The sequence below is a fragment of the Lolium rigidum genome, chromosome 1 (genome assembly GCF_022539505.1).
Source record: "Lolium rigidum isolate FL_2022 chromosome 1, APGP_CSIRO_Lrig_0.1, whole genome shotgun sequence".
In the NCBI taxonomy this organism is placed as follows: Eukaryota; Viridiplantae; Streptophyta; class Magnoliopsida; order Poales; family Poaceae; genus Lolium; species Lolium rigidum.
In genome coordinates this window covers 85,045,495-85,058,452 of record NC_061508.1, presented here as the reverse complement: position 1 = coordinate 85,058,452, position 12,958 = coordinate 85,045,495, and the positions used below count along the sequence as shown (strand labels likewise).

Sequence of the window (12,958 nt, the reverse complement as noted above, 5' to 3'; positions counted from 1 at the left end):
AAGCCCAGCCGCCGCCCGCTAGTGCGCCTGCAGAAGAAGCAGCCGCGTTATTGATGATGAAGGCTGCGGCGTAGACGCACTGACCGCGGAAGTGATGCCCTCGATACATGCTCGCTGCTAGGAGGGCCCGATGAAAAAGCGAGCGGTCACTTGGGCCGTCCGCGCATCGTCCGCTGCTCGTCTCAGGCTCAAATATGCGCGGACTGCCCAGCGACAGTTTGTGTCGCCCAGTTGGAGATGTCCGCTTAATAAGCTTTTGGAGCACATGCGACGGAATTCGCCCGGAGGTCACGTGTGACGCTGCCCCGCGGGGCCCATGTTCACCCACAAAGCGCCGCGCACAAGACAACCCACACTTTACCCTGATCGGTCCTTTTTACTGTATTATTTTTCAACAGCACTTTTCTCCCCTCATCATCAATGAATGCTTCACCCCACTCACACTACCCCGTATAAACCAAACCAACCTTCCGCGAAATGCAATTGACACGTTAAACTCGCCCAACCCCTCGCAGGAGCAGCAGCGCCATCAAAACCCTCTCCGCTAAACTCGCCCTCAAAACACAACTCAACTCCAAGCTCTCCCTCCCCTTCCCAACCTGCCATTCATTCTCCCAGGATTTCTCCTCGGCTCGCTGCTCTTCCTCCCCGTCCCCGCCGCCGGACCGCCGCGCAGCGACCATCCGACCAGCACTTTTCGACCGATTCCACTTGTGGGTGGGTGAGGAACCCTAACTTTCAGTACTGAGTACTGTTTTATGTCATGGGGTTTTCTTTTTTGCTGTGTGTGAGCAATGCCCCCCAAATCCATCAACTTTTTCCTCTTCCCTCTTTCTCTGCCTGCTCTCGTTGCTGCTGCTGCTATTCTGCTGGGTATTTATCCGACTTTATTATTTCCCCCGATTTCTTCGGAAGAGGGGGGCGGCGGCGGCGGCGATTCCTGCCGTCCCCGAAATAAAGAGCTTCCATCGAATCCAGCTTTTATTTTTGTTCGAGCGATTGGGGGTGGTTGTTTCACTTAAATCCGTTGCTCCGATCTCGCTTCTCTATTCTCTTCATTTCTCTGAAATGTTGATCCCCAGTTGGGCGTGAGGGGAGTTTCCATTTTCGGCAATGCAGCCTCTCCTTTCCTCTTTTCTTTTCCCGATAAAGGCAATTTTTTTTTGCGAACATAAAGGCAATATATTAATACCAAGATGATACTACCCAGCCTCTACATCAACATAATTGTCTAGATTAAATCGAGACATCAAGGATGCACACACCCATGTGTCCTGTGCTTGGCAACGCCGGTTGCTCACGTGGTTCTCTTGTTTCAGGTGGTTAAGCCATGGCGTTAGTGGACTGGATCGACCTGTCTTCTGATGACGACGACGACGATGAGCCGATGGTCGAAGAAGAGGAGGATGCTCAGGCGCCAGGTCATGCGCCTCAGATTAAAGACGAAACTGTTGATCTAACCATGGAACAAGTAGATGATGTCGCTCAAGGGCATAGCAGCGCTCATTTTGTGTTGCCTACACAAGAGTTTCTTCAAGGTGTGCAACAGGCTATGCAGCCTGCAAATCAGCTTCTTGTTACACCACCCGCCCAGGAGGCTATGCTGCCTGCAAATCATCAGGTTCCTAATGCAGCAGTCGACCGCATGGAAGAGACTACGCAGTCTGAAACTGCGGCCGGAGATGCCCCATCCTCGTTTACAGAACAAGGTGCTGCGGCAGATAATCGCGCCGAAGAGGCTACACAGTCTAAACATGCAGAAGCTGCCGCATCCTCGACAGTGACGGAACAAGATGCTTCATCATGTTTGTCTATGTCAGAGCAAGCTGCAACTCCATCCTCATCAAGCACACATCATCAGAATCACCAGGCAGACGCATTGCTCTGCTCCCCTCCCATCTCAACTGCAGCGCATTTCCCTCGCCAGTTCTGGAAGGCCGGGGAGTACAAGGTTGCTGCCCAAGCTTCCATCAACAGTATGTTCTTCACCTTCTCTTTCAACCATATATGCCTCAGCTGCATCCAACCTGCACAGCGGAAACATTGCATTGTGGGTACTGTTATATCAATCCCACATATGCAGCATCAAGTCCTCCTTGATTATTTACCCTGGCATGGCTACCTGAGTTGATTACTTCCATCTTTAGACTTTAGTTAGTTTACTTAAACTTTTACTTGGGTTTATTCCTTTGGATATATTCCACATTGAAGCGAGATGTTTCCATCTAGTACATATACTATTACATAAGGCATCCTAAACTTGGGAGGCTGTATCCAGAGTTCATTAAGCCTGAATGAGAGCATCTTCTGTTTGAAGTCTCCCCACTAGCCCCTTCCTCTATTAATAATCACCAAAAGTAAAGAGGAAAACCCTGTTTTTTCTTCATTTTCAGTTTGTTCTTACCGTTGATTTTTGTTTGTTTGATTAGATGGCCAGAACTGCTTAAGGGTTAATCCCAAGTTTCTTCATTCTAATGCTACTTCACACAAGTGGGCCTTTGGTGGTGCGTCATACAACCTGCATTTCACTTCTGCTTTTATATGTCTATGCTCCTGATTATTCAGCTCTTGATTGATGTATGCTTAACTCTCATGCTACAGCTATTGCAGAGCTGCTCGACAATGCTGTTGATGAGGTTTTGATTTATAATATATGAACACTAAGTATTATTACCATTATCCGTGAATCTCATGCTTTATTTTCTTCTTTCTTCCGTTTTCCATGTGTGGCATGGAGTAGGTGCAAAATGGTGCAACCTATGTGAAAATAGATAAACTGAAATATTCTCCTGGAGAGTATTCCCTAGTGATACAAGGTACCATACATCTATGTAATGTGTAATTGCAGTGTGGCTGACTGCTATGTTTATATTGTATTTTATGTACCTTTTTAATCCTAAATTGAAGATGATGGAGGCGGTATGAGTCCAGAGGATCTCCGACATTGTCTGAGCTTTGGATTCTCCAATAAGTGCACAAATTCATCGATTGGACAATGTAATAATTCTTGCGAATGCTTGCGCTGCCTGTCCATTGCTAAATAGTCACTGACTTGTGATCACAACTGCAGACGGAAATGGCTTCAAAACTAGCACAATGAGGCTTGGGGCAGATGCTATCATATTCAGCTGCAGACAAGACAAGAGGTTTGTCCTTCTTTAGAAATGCCTCAGTTTCCTATTCATCTTCTGACATTAGCAAATGTCTGAAGTTCTTTCCGACTCTTTTAATGATTAGGATCAAACACAATGCGAAACAAAGTTATTTTTTTTCCTGTGCTTAAATCATCCATCCTTCTAGCTCTCCCATCCTAAAATGTATATCCCATCTGGTGTCACTAAGAGCTAATTAGACATTTCTAGTCTGGGCTATCAATCTAGTTTGCACATTTATGGCCTTTTAACATGTAATCTATGATGTCCTCTTGTGTTGAACGTCTTTTCTCATGTCTTGCCAACTTGCTATCGAAACCTGTTTTCAGTATTTTCCCAATATTATCTTTGATTTATCGAAGTAACTTTTCAATTTAATGCTTTATATGACAGCAGGTTGACACGAAGTGTTGGGCTGCTCTCTTACACATTTCTTACGAGAACCGGCTGCAATGACATATTGGTGCCAGTGGTCAGTTTGTTAGACTTGTTAATTATATTACCAGTGTAGTATGTGCAGCCACATCACCCTGCTTTGGTTTCGTATCTAGATAAGAGTAGACTGAATTTTGTGTACATCATAGTATCTTTTAGTCAATACTTATTAATAGTGTCTCCATAAAATCAGTTAGCATGGATATGTAGGGGTTTAACTGAGAAACTTGATACTGTGCTGCTTTCTCTAAACAACTGATAGTATTTTTCTTCCTAGGTTGACTATGAATTTGATCCATCATCTTGTACTTCCAAGAGGATAATGGACCGGGGTGAAAATAATTTTTCTTCCAATTTGTCCACTCTTTTGAGGTGGTCTCCATTTTCTACAGAAGAGGAATTATTGAAACAAGTAACTTACTACTCTCTTTTTATCCGGTCAACCGCTTTTTATTGGATTTCTTCCATGACATTTTTTTTCTATAATCAGTTGATTTGATGCTAGGTGCTCAGATAGCAATTGATTACTTTGACCCAAAATTAATAATGAATATATAGACCTTGTCTGGATTGCAACAGCTATACATTTTTTTTTCTGTCTGGAGTTCCACTCTGGCTTGCTTTTTCAAGGTTGGTAGCTGCTGACCTGATGCATGTCCTAACAGTTCAGGGACATGGGATGCCATGGCACGAAAGTTTTTGTATTCAACTTGTGGTTCAACGATGCATGGGAAATGGAGCTTGACTTTACAACTGATGATGAGGTGATGTTTGTTAATCTCTGAGTCTCTGTTCCGTTGATCTCATATTTGAACGTGTGTTTATGTGTATTGCAACACTCGATTTTTTTTTGGTTCCAAACGTTTTTCACTAAAGAACAATTCTGTTGCATGGTGGTCAGGATATTATGATTTCAGGAGCACCTGAGATACCAGACGAACGCATGAAAGTAGGAAGGTTGAATTATATGCATATTGCAAATCGCTTTCGATATTCACTCCGTGTAAGTCCCAAACATTAAGTTTTTCATCTACAACTTACATGTGTTTTTCGGAATGGCTGACAAGCTTAAACATGGCCAGGTTTATGCATCTATACTATACCTTCGTCTACCAGAACACTTCAAAGTCATCTTGTGTGGACGAGTTGTTGAACCCCATCATATTGTCAATGATCTCATTTATCGTGAATGCGTGGAATATCGACCACGAGTTGGAGTAAGCGTACAGGTTTGTTCTAGGAAACTGGTTTAGATCTGACCTCGGTTATACATCTACTGATAAGGTCTGCAATATGCCGTGCACATTTTTCCTAATTAAGATAGTTTTTTCAGAAGCAACATATAGGACTAGCTGCGCTCTTATGTTTTGTGCTGGACATTGATATGGTCTGCAATATGCAACTTTGACCATGATTTTTCTGTTTACATTATTAGTAAACTTATAAAAATATTATGAGGTGCCAGTACTTTATGACAAGTATGGAATGACATTAGTGCACTACAAGTTCTTCCAAGAATATTTGCACATGAAAATCCAATTACTTTGGTTACTAGTAGTCAAAGTTTTAAATGTTGATTGCACACATTCTGAAATGACATCTGAAGAAGTAGTAGATTGCAACATCATTCCTTTTCAGAAATGAACATTTCAATGCTCATGCTATGGTATTGCACAAAGAAGTTTCTCAGGGAACTTAATCTGAAATAGAGTTTGCATCCATGTAAGTGTAAATTCTCTTGGGTGACTGAAAATTATGTAATGCAACTAATTCGTTTGTTTGGAGCAGGCTGATGTCATTACTACAATTGGCTTCTTAAAAGGTGCTCCAAAGCTGAATATCTATGGATTTAATATCTACCATAGGAACCGTCTTATTCTGGTAAATATAATGTTGCCACATGCTGTACTGCTTTAAAATTTGGTATATTCTTGTTGCTACATAGTATTTATTCCTGTAAGCTCTTTCAGAAAACTAGTTTATATGATAATACAATTGCTGAATAAGAGCACTGGCCAAAGCACGGACTCCAGATTTGAGAATATGTGCGGATTATTAATGTCCAATACAGATTAGTTGAGAACTTACTAGAGGGACCTGGGCAGATTAAAGCTTTCATTCACATATAGGATGTTTAGGTGATCACTCTTTGCTTTAAGGTGATTCCTCTCTGTTTTGAAGTGTCCCCACACTACAAAATTTCCTTCCAGTATCCTGAATTTCTGATATCACAAATTCAAACTGTTGTTCATTGTGATAGTGCACTCACCTTTTCTAACTTCCACTGACTAAATGCTAGCGTACCGTATTATATTAATTTACTACTTCCTTCGTTCAGCCATTTTGGTCTGCATGCTCTGAGAGAGGCAGAGGCAGAGGCAGAGGCATTGTTGGTATGAATTCGTACTGCAGTTTTTTTACTTCGTTGGTTGGTCCCACTTTTTTCAGTATTATTGTTGTTTAAATTGAATAATATATTAATGTGCAAGGGGTTTTGGAGGCAAACTTTATACGACCTACACATGATAAGCAAGATTTTGAGAAGACAGAGCTTTTCCAGAGACTTGATACGAGATTAAAAGACATGACAACAGAGTATTGGTAAGTTCAATGTATCATATACATGAGACTGGAAGTGCTTAGAGCTGCAATCCAGCCTTTGGCCATCTACTCATATTTGTAAATTATATTTGCCTTCCAACGAGATGCATAGTTCTCTGCACTTTTACTGCCTACATACTCTGATGTCTTCCTATTATATATTTTGGCAGGACGTACCATGCTCATTTGATTGGCCAGCAGCAAGTCACAAAAGCTCACCCTCCTGCACATTATGCATCTGTTGCTGTTATGAATGATGATAGCTCAGCAACTCGAGCTACCACAAAGACTTATGCTGGCAACTCAAGAATTAAAACATCCGTAGTGTTGGACCCCTGTTTCAATGAAGGTAACTTACTAAATCCTTTGCATGTTAGCGCCTCAAGGGATCAAATGGATTATGGTCATGCTTGTCAACAAGGAGAAATGTGAGGAATTCATTATAAATGCAAAGCATACATAAGCAAACTTGTTGGTTCAGATTTCTTCCGCGCCCTTTAATGAACCCCTTAATATTTTCTGATTGACGTACTGCAAGCAGAACCATGCAAAAGAAGAAACTCTGACTCGGTGAATGAAACGAGGGCTCAAAAAAGGCAGAACACGAATGACGATGCTAACTACCCTGGAAGTGTCGGTGCTGTTGAGGTGAGAAATGTGTTAGTTTAGTACTAATTTTATGGTAATGAGTTCTTATAACTCATGAGTAATGATTTCATGTTTCTAGGTAGGAAAGGAAAGGAGCAGAGTCTTAATTTATCAGAACAAGACGCTAAAGGACGAGTGAGTAATGAATTATGTCTGAGCTTGTTTTTAGTTTACACTTCATTCACTTCCTGTTTTACGGGTTGCATAGACCACATTTGAAACGGAAATCACTTTTATATTCATATTTCGTGTTATACCTACTTTATATCTAAACAAATTAAAGCAAACAGTTTATTATCATACAAATTAATCAATTATAACTCTGTAAGCATGAGATGCAATTTTTATTGTTAAGTAACAAAGTTACAAGGGTATGCATGATTTGGATAGGAAATGTGACAGCCACTTGTCATTGGGAGACAATGTCGAATAAGAAAATGACTGAATTTACTTACCCGTGATTTGACTGAAATACTTGCAAGATTTCGTAAGGCATGGCTAAATTCCATAGTGCATGCCAAACTTTATAGACAAACCAGATAACATGACCATTTACGAAGGCATGGAAAGAAGTGACTAATGTGGACAACCGATGCAAAGTTGACATTTGATGCAAACATGTTACGTTCTTGGTTGATTATGGCTTAGCAGTGTTGGCAGAAAGACATCCATATACGGAGTACTTTCATTCTTTTTTTCTTCGAGAAAACGCAAAGAACCTTTGCGCTTCATTTCATTGAAAAGGTAGAGTTTTGGTTACAAGTCTCCTAAGAGACGGTGGTACAGGGAGATGAAAGAACTCCTAGTGTACATCCCAGCTGGTTGGCAGCACGGCCCGCAGCCCTCACGCCCCAGCCCTAGCCCATAGGGTAGCTTCGTCCTTGATCTTGGCTAGCAGGTCTTGCATGGACGGCCGAGCCCTGTCGAAGGGGCAATGCCCCGGCCCTAGCCCATAGGGTAGCTTCCTCCTTGTTTCCAGAGCATCCAGGGTACTAGCAGTGCTGCTGTTGCAAAACCCTTGTGAAGCAGCCTCGGCATTGCTGGTTTGACCTCTGCTATCCAATCAGTCAGAGAAGCATCGTCGTTGCCCGGCGTCCTGCAGGTCATTCTCAACCAGGCGAGTGCCTCATGCCAAACTTGCTTGACAAAGGGGCAATCGATCAGGAGGTGACACATGGTTTCGGGGAGTTAGTTGCAAAGCAGGCACCTAGGATGGTGCAGCAACCCACGCCTTGCGAGCTGCTCCGCGGTCCAGCAGCGATCTTGTAGGGCGAACCATAGGAAGAATTTCACCTTCTGCGGGGCCCAGGTCTGCCAGATGTGCTTGGAGGCAGGGCAGGTGGTCGATCCATGGAACGTGGCTAGATAGGCAGACTTAGAGTTTGGGGGACGGTGGACAAGAAATGGAGAAAAACGCGTTCCAGTCGCGTCCCCCAAAGCTAATTAGAGCCTCATTTTATGTCCGGCGTCCCTGGTAGACTCTATGTACAGAGTCTCTACCGGGGACGCCGGACACAAAAATAGCGTCCGGACGCATGCATGCAGTCCCTACTCCCCACATGTCATTCTCTTTTTCCACACTTTCTCTTACCTACTTTTCCCACATGGGGTGGTCCCTTCTATTAAAATGCATGCATCCGGACGCTGTTTGAGGGACGGGAAAGGGTCTCTTTTTTGTACAGATTTTTAGTCTCTTTTTGTCCGGCGCGGTCCTAAACGTCCCCCAAATCATTTGTGCCGGACGTTTTTTGAGGGACGCGACTGGAGATGCTCTTAGCGGAATAGGCTCCAGACGCCGTCCACTTCCATTGTAGGCGGTCTGGTTCCTGGCCTAGAAGCGTGCCCTCAATCTTCTGCCGCATGTGCAGGTACTCGCCAATCTCTTGGATGCCAAGAGTGCCATGAATGTCCCTTGCCCATTTGTTGTCCTGCAGCCCGTTGGCGACCGTTCTCGACTTGCAACGTCGTTTGGGATGCAAGCGTAGAGCGATGGCGCAATCTCTCTAACTGAGCGGCCGTCGATCCATCTGTCGTCCCAGAATTTGGCAGCATGGCTGTTGCCTAGGAGCATCGTCGTGGAAGCAAAGAACAAGGCACGCACCTCGTCGGAGAACTGAAGCTCCAGGCCGTGCCAGGCCCACCGGTCGTCGGTCTGGCTGAACCACATCCAGCGCAGGCGCAGGGCAAGGCTGTTCCGCTCCAGGTCGTGGACGCCCAAGCCACCAAGAGCGATGGGGCGGGCGACACAGCTGCCAGTTGACATGGCAAGGCCCTCTGTTGGCGGCCGCGCGCCCCGCCCAGAGAAACCCGAGCTCGATCCTGACGATGAGCTTGAGGATTTTCTTGGAAGGCGCGAGGACCAACAGCTGGTTATTTTTTTTCGATATGGGAGCATCGCTCCGGCCTCTGCATCAATAGATGCACACAGCCATATCTTTTATTAAAATAACGTAGTTCAAAAAAGTGTACTTATTACAGTCACATGGAAGCTAAGGCTGTAACAAGAAACAGCCACACAAAGATGAACAGCAAACAAAATCTATCCATCTTCAATCTTCAATCCTTCTAGTGTGCCGCCATCCAGTAGCCTGGAAATAGCAATCCCGTGCGACCGTCAAGATTCGGTTGCATCCAATAGCCATAGTATCCCGCTGGTCCTCCGGGAGAAGATATGCCCAAAGTTGGATCCAATGCGCCGCACGAATAATAACCTGCAAAAAATTGGTCCCCTTTTGTTTATTAAACACAATATCATTTCTACTTGTCCATATAGACCAACAAATGCTGAGATTCCAATGCGAATATGCTCCTTATCATTCTTTCTCACTCCATTCAACCAATTACCAAACATATTCGTGATATTAGCGGGGGGAGGAATGTTATAAGCATGGACCAACAGCTGGTGGATGGGGATCCCGCCTAGGACGGATTCCACCATGGCGAGGCGCCCTGCCTTGTCCATGAGACCAGCCTTCCAGCTGGGGAGCCTGCCAGCCACCCTGTCAACCACCTGCTGCATCTGGGCGCTCGTGGGCTTGCAGATAGTGAGCGGAATTTCAAGGTAGGTAATGGGCAGCTCGACTATAGGGCAAGCGAGCAGCTGGACGGCGGGTTCCACGTCCTCCGGGGCGCAACGAATGAGCATGGCGGTGCTCTTGCCGTAGTTGACGCTTAGCCCGGACGCGCGTCCAAAGAGGTCGAGCGTCGCCTTGACGGCCTCAATCTCCTCCCGTACCGGATGGCAGAACAGGATCACGTCGTCAGCGTATAGCGAGATTGACGGTATCATGCGGCGCGGGTGGAGCTGGCGCATCACTCCAAGCTCAGTCGCGCGGCGAAACAGGCGTCCGAGTGTGTCGACGGCAAGGACGAACAGCTGTGGGGACAGCGGGTCGCCCTGGCGGAGTCCGCGTCGATGCCAAATCGTCGGCCCTGGCTCACCATGGCCAGCCAATCCAGGAACCGGTTCCCGAATCCATATTGCCGCAACACCTCAAAAAGGAAGGGCCAGGCCAGGGAATCGAAGGCGCGGGCGAGGTCCAGCTTGATGAGGATGCGCGGGTCTCCCATTTGATGCAGAAGGCGAGCGGATTGCCGAACCAGGACAAAGTTGTCGTGGAGGCTGTGGCCAGCGATGAACGCGTTCTGGACGGGGCTGACCAGGTTGTCGAGCTTAGGGCCTAGGCGCAGGGACGGAACCTTGGTGAAGAGCTTGGCCATCAAGTGGATGAGGCTTATGTGTGTGTGTGTGTGTGGTGGGGGGGGGGGGGGGGGGGGGTAGTCGTGCAGGGTGCTGGCGCCGGCGTGCTTGTGAGCGGAGGTTGGTTCAGCCAGTGAAAGCCTCTGCCTCGCAGCTCGTACAACTGCTGGAATGCAGCGGCGATGCCAACCTTGATGGTGCCCCAGCACGCCCTCAAGAATTCCGCCGTGAACCCATCTGGCCCGGGCGCCTTGTGAGTAGGCAAGTGCTTGATAGCTTGCCAAATCTCGTCGGCCTCGAGGCTAGAGAGCGTGCCATCTGGCTCAATCAGATCCTCGAGGTTGATGGTGCAGTCCCGGCTCACATCAGTGCCTAGCAGGTCATCAAAATGGTGGAAGGCAGCTGTGGCAATCTCCCCTTGGTCCGTGAGCACTGTCTGTGGTTGATCAATGTGTTGGCGTCGCCGTCTTTGAGGGAAGCGATGCGGGTGCGCTGCCGCGGAATGGTCCGCTCCAAGGAAGCCAGACCCATGTATGTCCGCTTGATCTCCTTGCGAAGCCAATCCTCCTGCGGGCGTCAATGGCCTGTCCTCCTGTGCCTTGTCCAGTTTCAGCAGCAGCACGCGAGAGATCGCCAGCGTGTCTAACATTTCCGACAGTGCGAGCGCTCCAGCTCGTGAGGCCACGCGCCGTGGCTTGCAGGCGCAAGACCAAGCGTCGGAAAGGGTCTGCATCGTCAACAGAGCACCACGCCGCCGCGACAATGCCATCGAAACCGTCCAGGTGCGTCCAGAAGTCCTCAAAGTGGAACCTCCGGTGGGTTGGCGTCAGGGGAGAGCAGTCGAGGAGCAGTGGGCTGTGGTCAGACACCACGGATGCTAGCAGCGCAGATGACAGTGGCTGTGCTGCTCCTCCCAATCAACCGTGCACAACACGCGATCGAGGTGGACGATGGTTGGGGGCGACTGCTCATTCGATCAAGTTAATACAACAGTGAGATATAAGCTAATACAACATAAATGATCTACTCCGTATGTTATTTCTATGGAGGCCCAAATTTGAATTAAACTCCCGACACTTACTGTGGATTGGAGGGTGTATGTTATTTCTATGGAGGTACCTATGGTTGAGGCATCCCATCTTTACTTCATCCCTATCGTAACAGGTGTAAATTCTAACTAATTTTGAACATGTATCAAAGATGTACGATTGAACATAGATAGCTGAATTGAGCTTCATAACAGATCATAGCCACTAAAAAATACAGTTCACTGTTTTACATTGGGCCAGCTAAAGCTTGTAAATCTGGATCTCTTTCTTTTCCTTGATGCACCTGCCTACTTTCCATCCTAGGACCATGCCGCATACTCTTAGTTCCACAAATGATCCGTAGAGTTAAAATGGAGTTAAGAGGCTGATTTTTTTATTGGCTGGAGGAGGTGTGAACTGTAGAGATACTAGTTTGCAATCTTTAGAGTTGTAAATAATAGTAAAAAATGAACAAATACGTCACCCTGCCTTTTATTTTGAGGTCCACAATATTACTGATTCACTGGCTGAAATTCCTTGTTATCGTTTCATTTTGTGTGAACCATGTTTAATGATTGTTACTTGTGTAGGTGCTCCGTACTTGAGGCAGCCGGGCAGCAGCTCCTAAGTAAGGTAAGGGTGTGGTAAAAGGTTGTATCTAGTAGTAAAGGATAAATTTATCTACTAGATGGTTCTGGTGTTTTGAGTGCGCAAAAATTTACTGAAAGAAAAAAGAACAGCTTCTCTGCAGTTTGCCTTCCGTCCAGGTATACACTTTGATCTCTATATTCAAACAGCTAATTTGGTCAATTGCCATTCTGATCAGGCCAACGAGTTGAGCAACGAACTCCGCGAGTTCCAGCGGCTGCTCAGGAGCCTCACCGATGAGTTGCAGTTCCACGACGGCCTCAGTGCGCTGCAACACACGACCCCTATTGCCAGCAGCTCCTACATGGGAGTGGGATGGATCTAAGGCTCTGACAGTGACGTCGCAAGTCCATAGCTGACCCTTACTAACTTATCTGGCGGTCTAAGTGGTAATTTAGCTTGCCATGGTGGTAGAATCAAGGCACCTCCAGTTCAGGATGCAAGTGGGATCCTGTCAAAGTCCGGTTTCTAGTTCATTTTATGGTTTCTATTTCAAATTTTGCCCCAAACTTTGAACTAGAAATCACAAAATAAACTACAGGTGGGAGTTTGGCGGGTTATTGCTTGACACCTTACCTCCAGTCGACCTATGATGTAGGTCTAGTTGAGTATCTAAGTTCTGTCAAGACATCTGTACGGTAGCGGACAAGACGTCTAACTAAAAACAACCCATCAACTAAGATGCTAGTAATGAACCAGTGCGCATGAATCGTCTGGTTAACAGTTTGGGAGGAATCTACCTAGGG

The 12,958-nt window shown here is 46.1% G+C and overlaps 1 protein-coding gene across 1 annotated transcript; it reads left to right on the top strand.

Annotated features, from left to right (window-relative positions):
- Window positions 1-1,387: 1,387 nt before the first annotated feature.
- Window positions 1,388-12,742, top strand: LOC124648435 (protein MICRORCHIDIA 6-like). Its single transcript, XM_047188208.1, has 19 exons — window positions 1,388-1,976; window positions 2,430-2,504; window positions 2,602-2,636; window positions 2,741-2,816; window positions 2,908-2,997; window positions 3,071-3,146; window positions 3,549-3,624; window positions 3,865-3,999; window positions 4,253-4,351; window positions 4,489-4,590; window positions 4,670-4,816; window positions 5,376-5,468; window positions 5,926-5,980; window positions 6,077-6,188; window positions 6,359-6,537; window positions 6,730-6,836; window positions 6,916-6,971; window positions 12,155-12,197; window positions 12,391-12,742. Exons 1-19 carry the CDS (start codon window positions 1,388-1,390, stop codon window positions 12,535-12,537), a joined length of 2,292 nt encoding a protein of 763 aa, XP_047044164.1. The 3' UTR covers window positions 12,538-12,742.
- The last annotated feature ends 216 nt before the right edge of the window (window positions 12,743-12,958 follow it).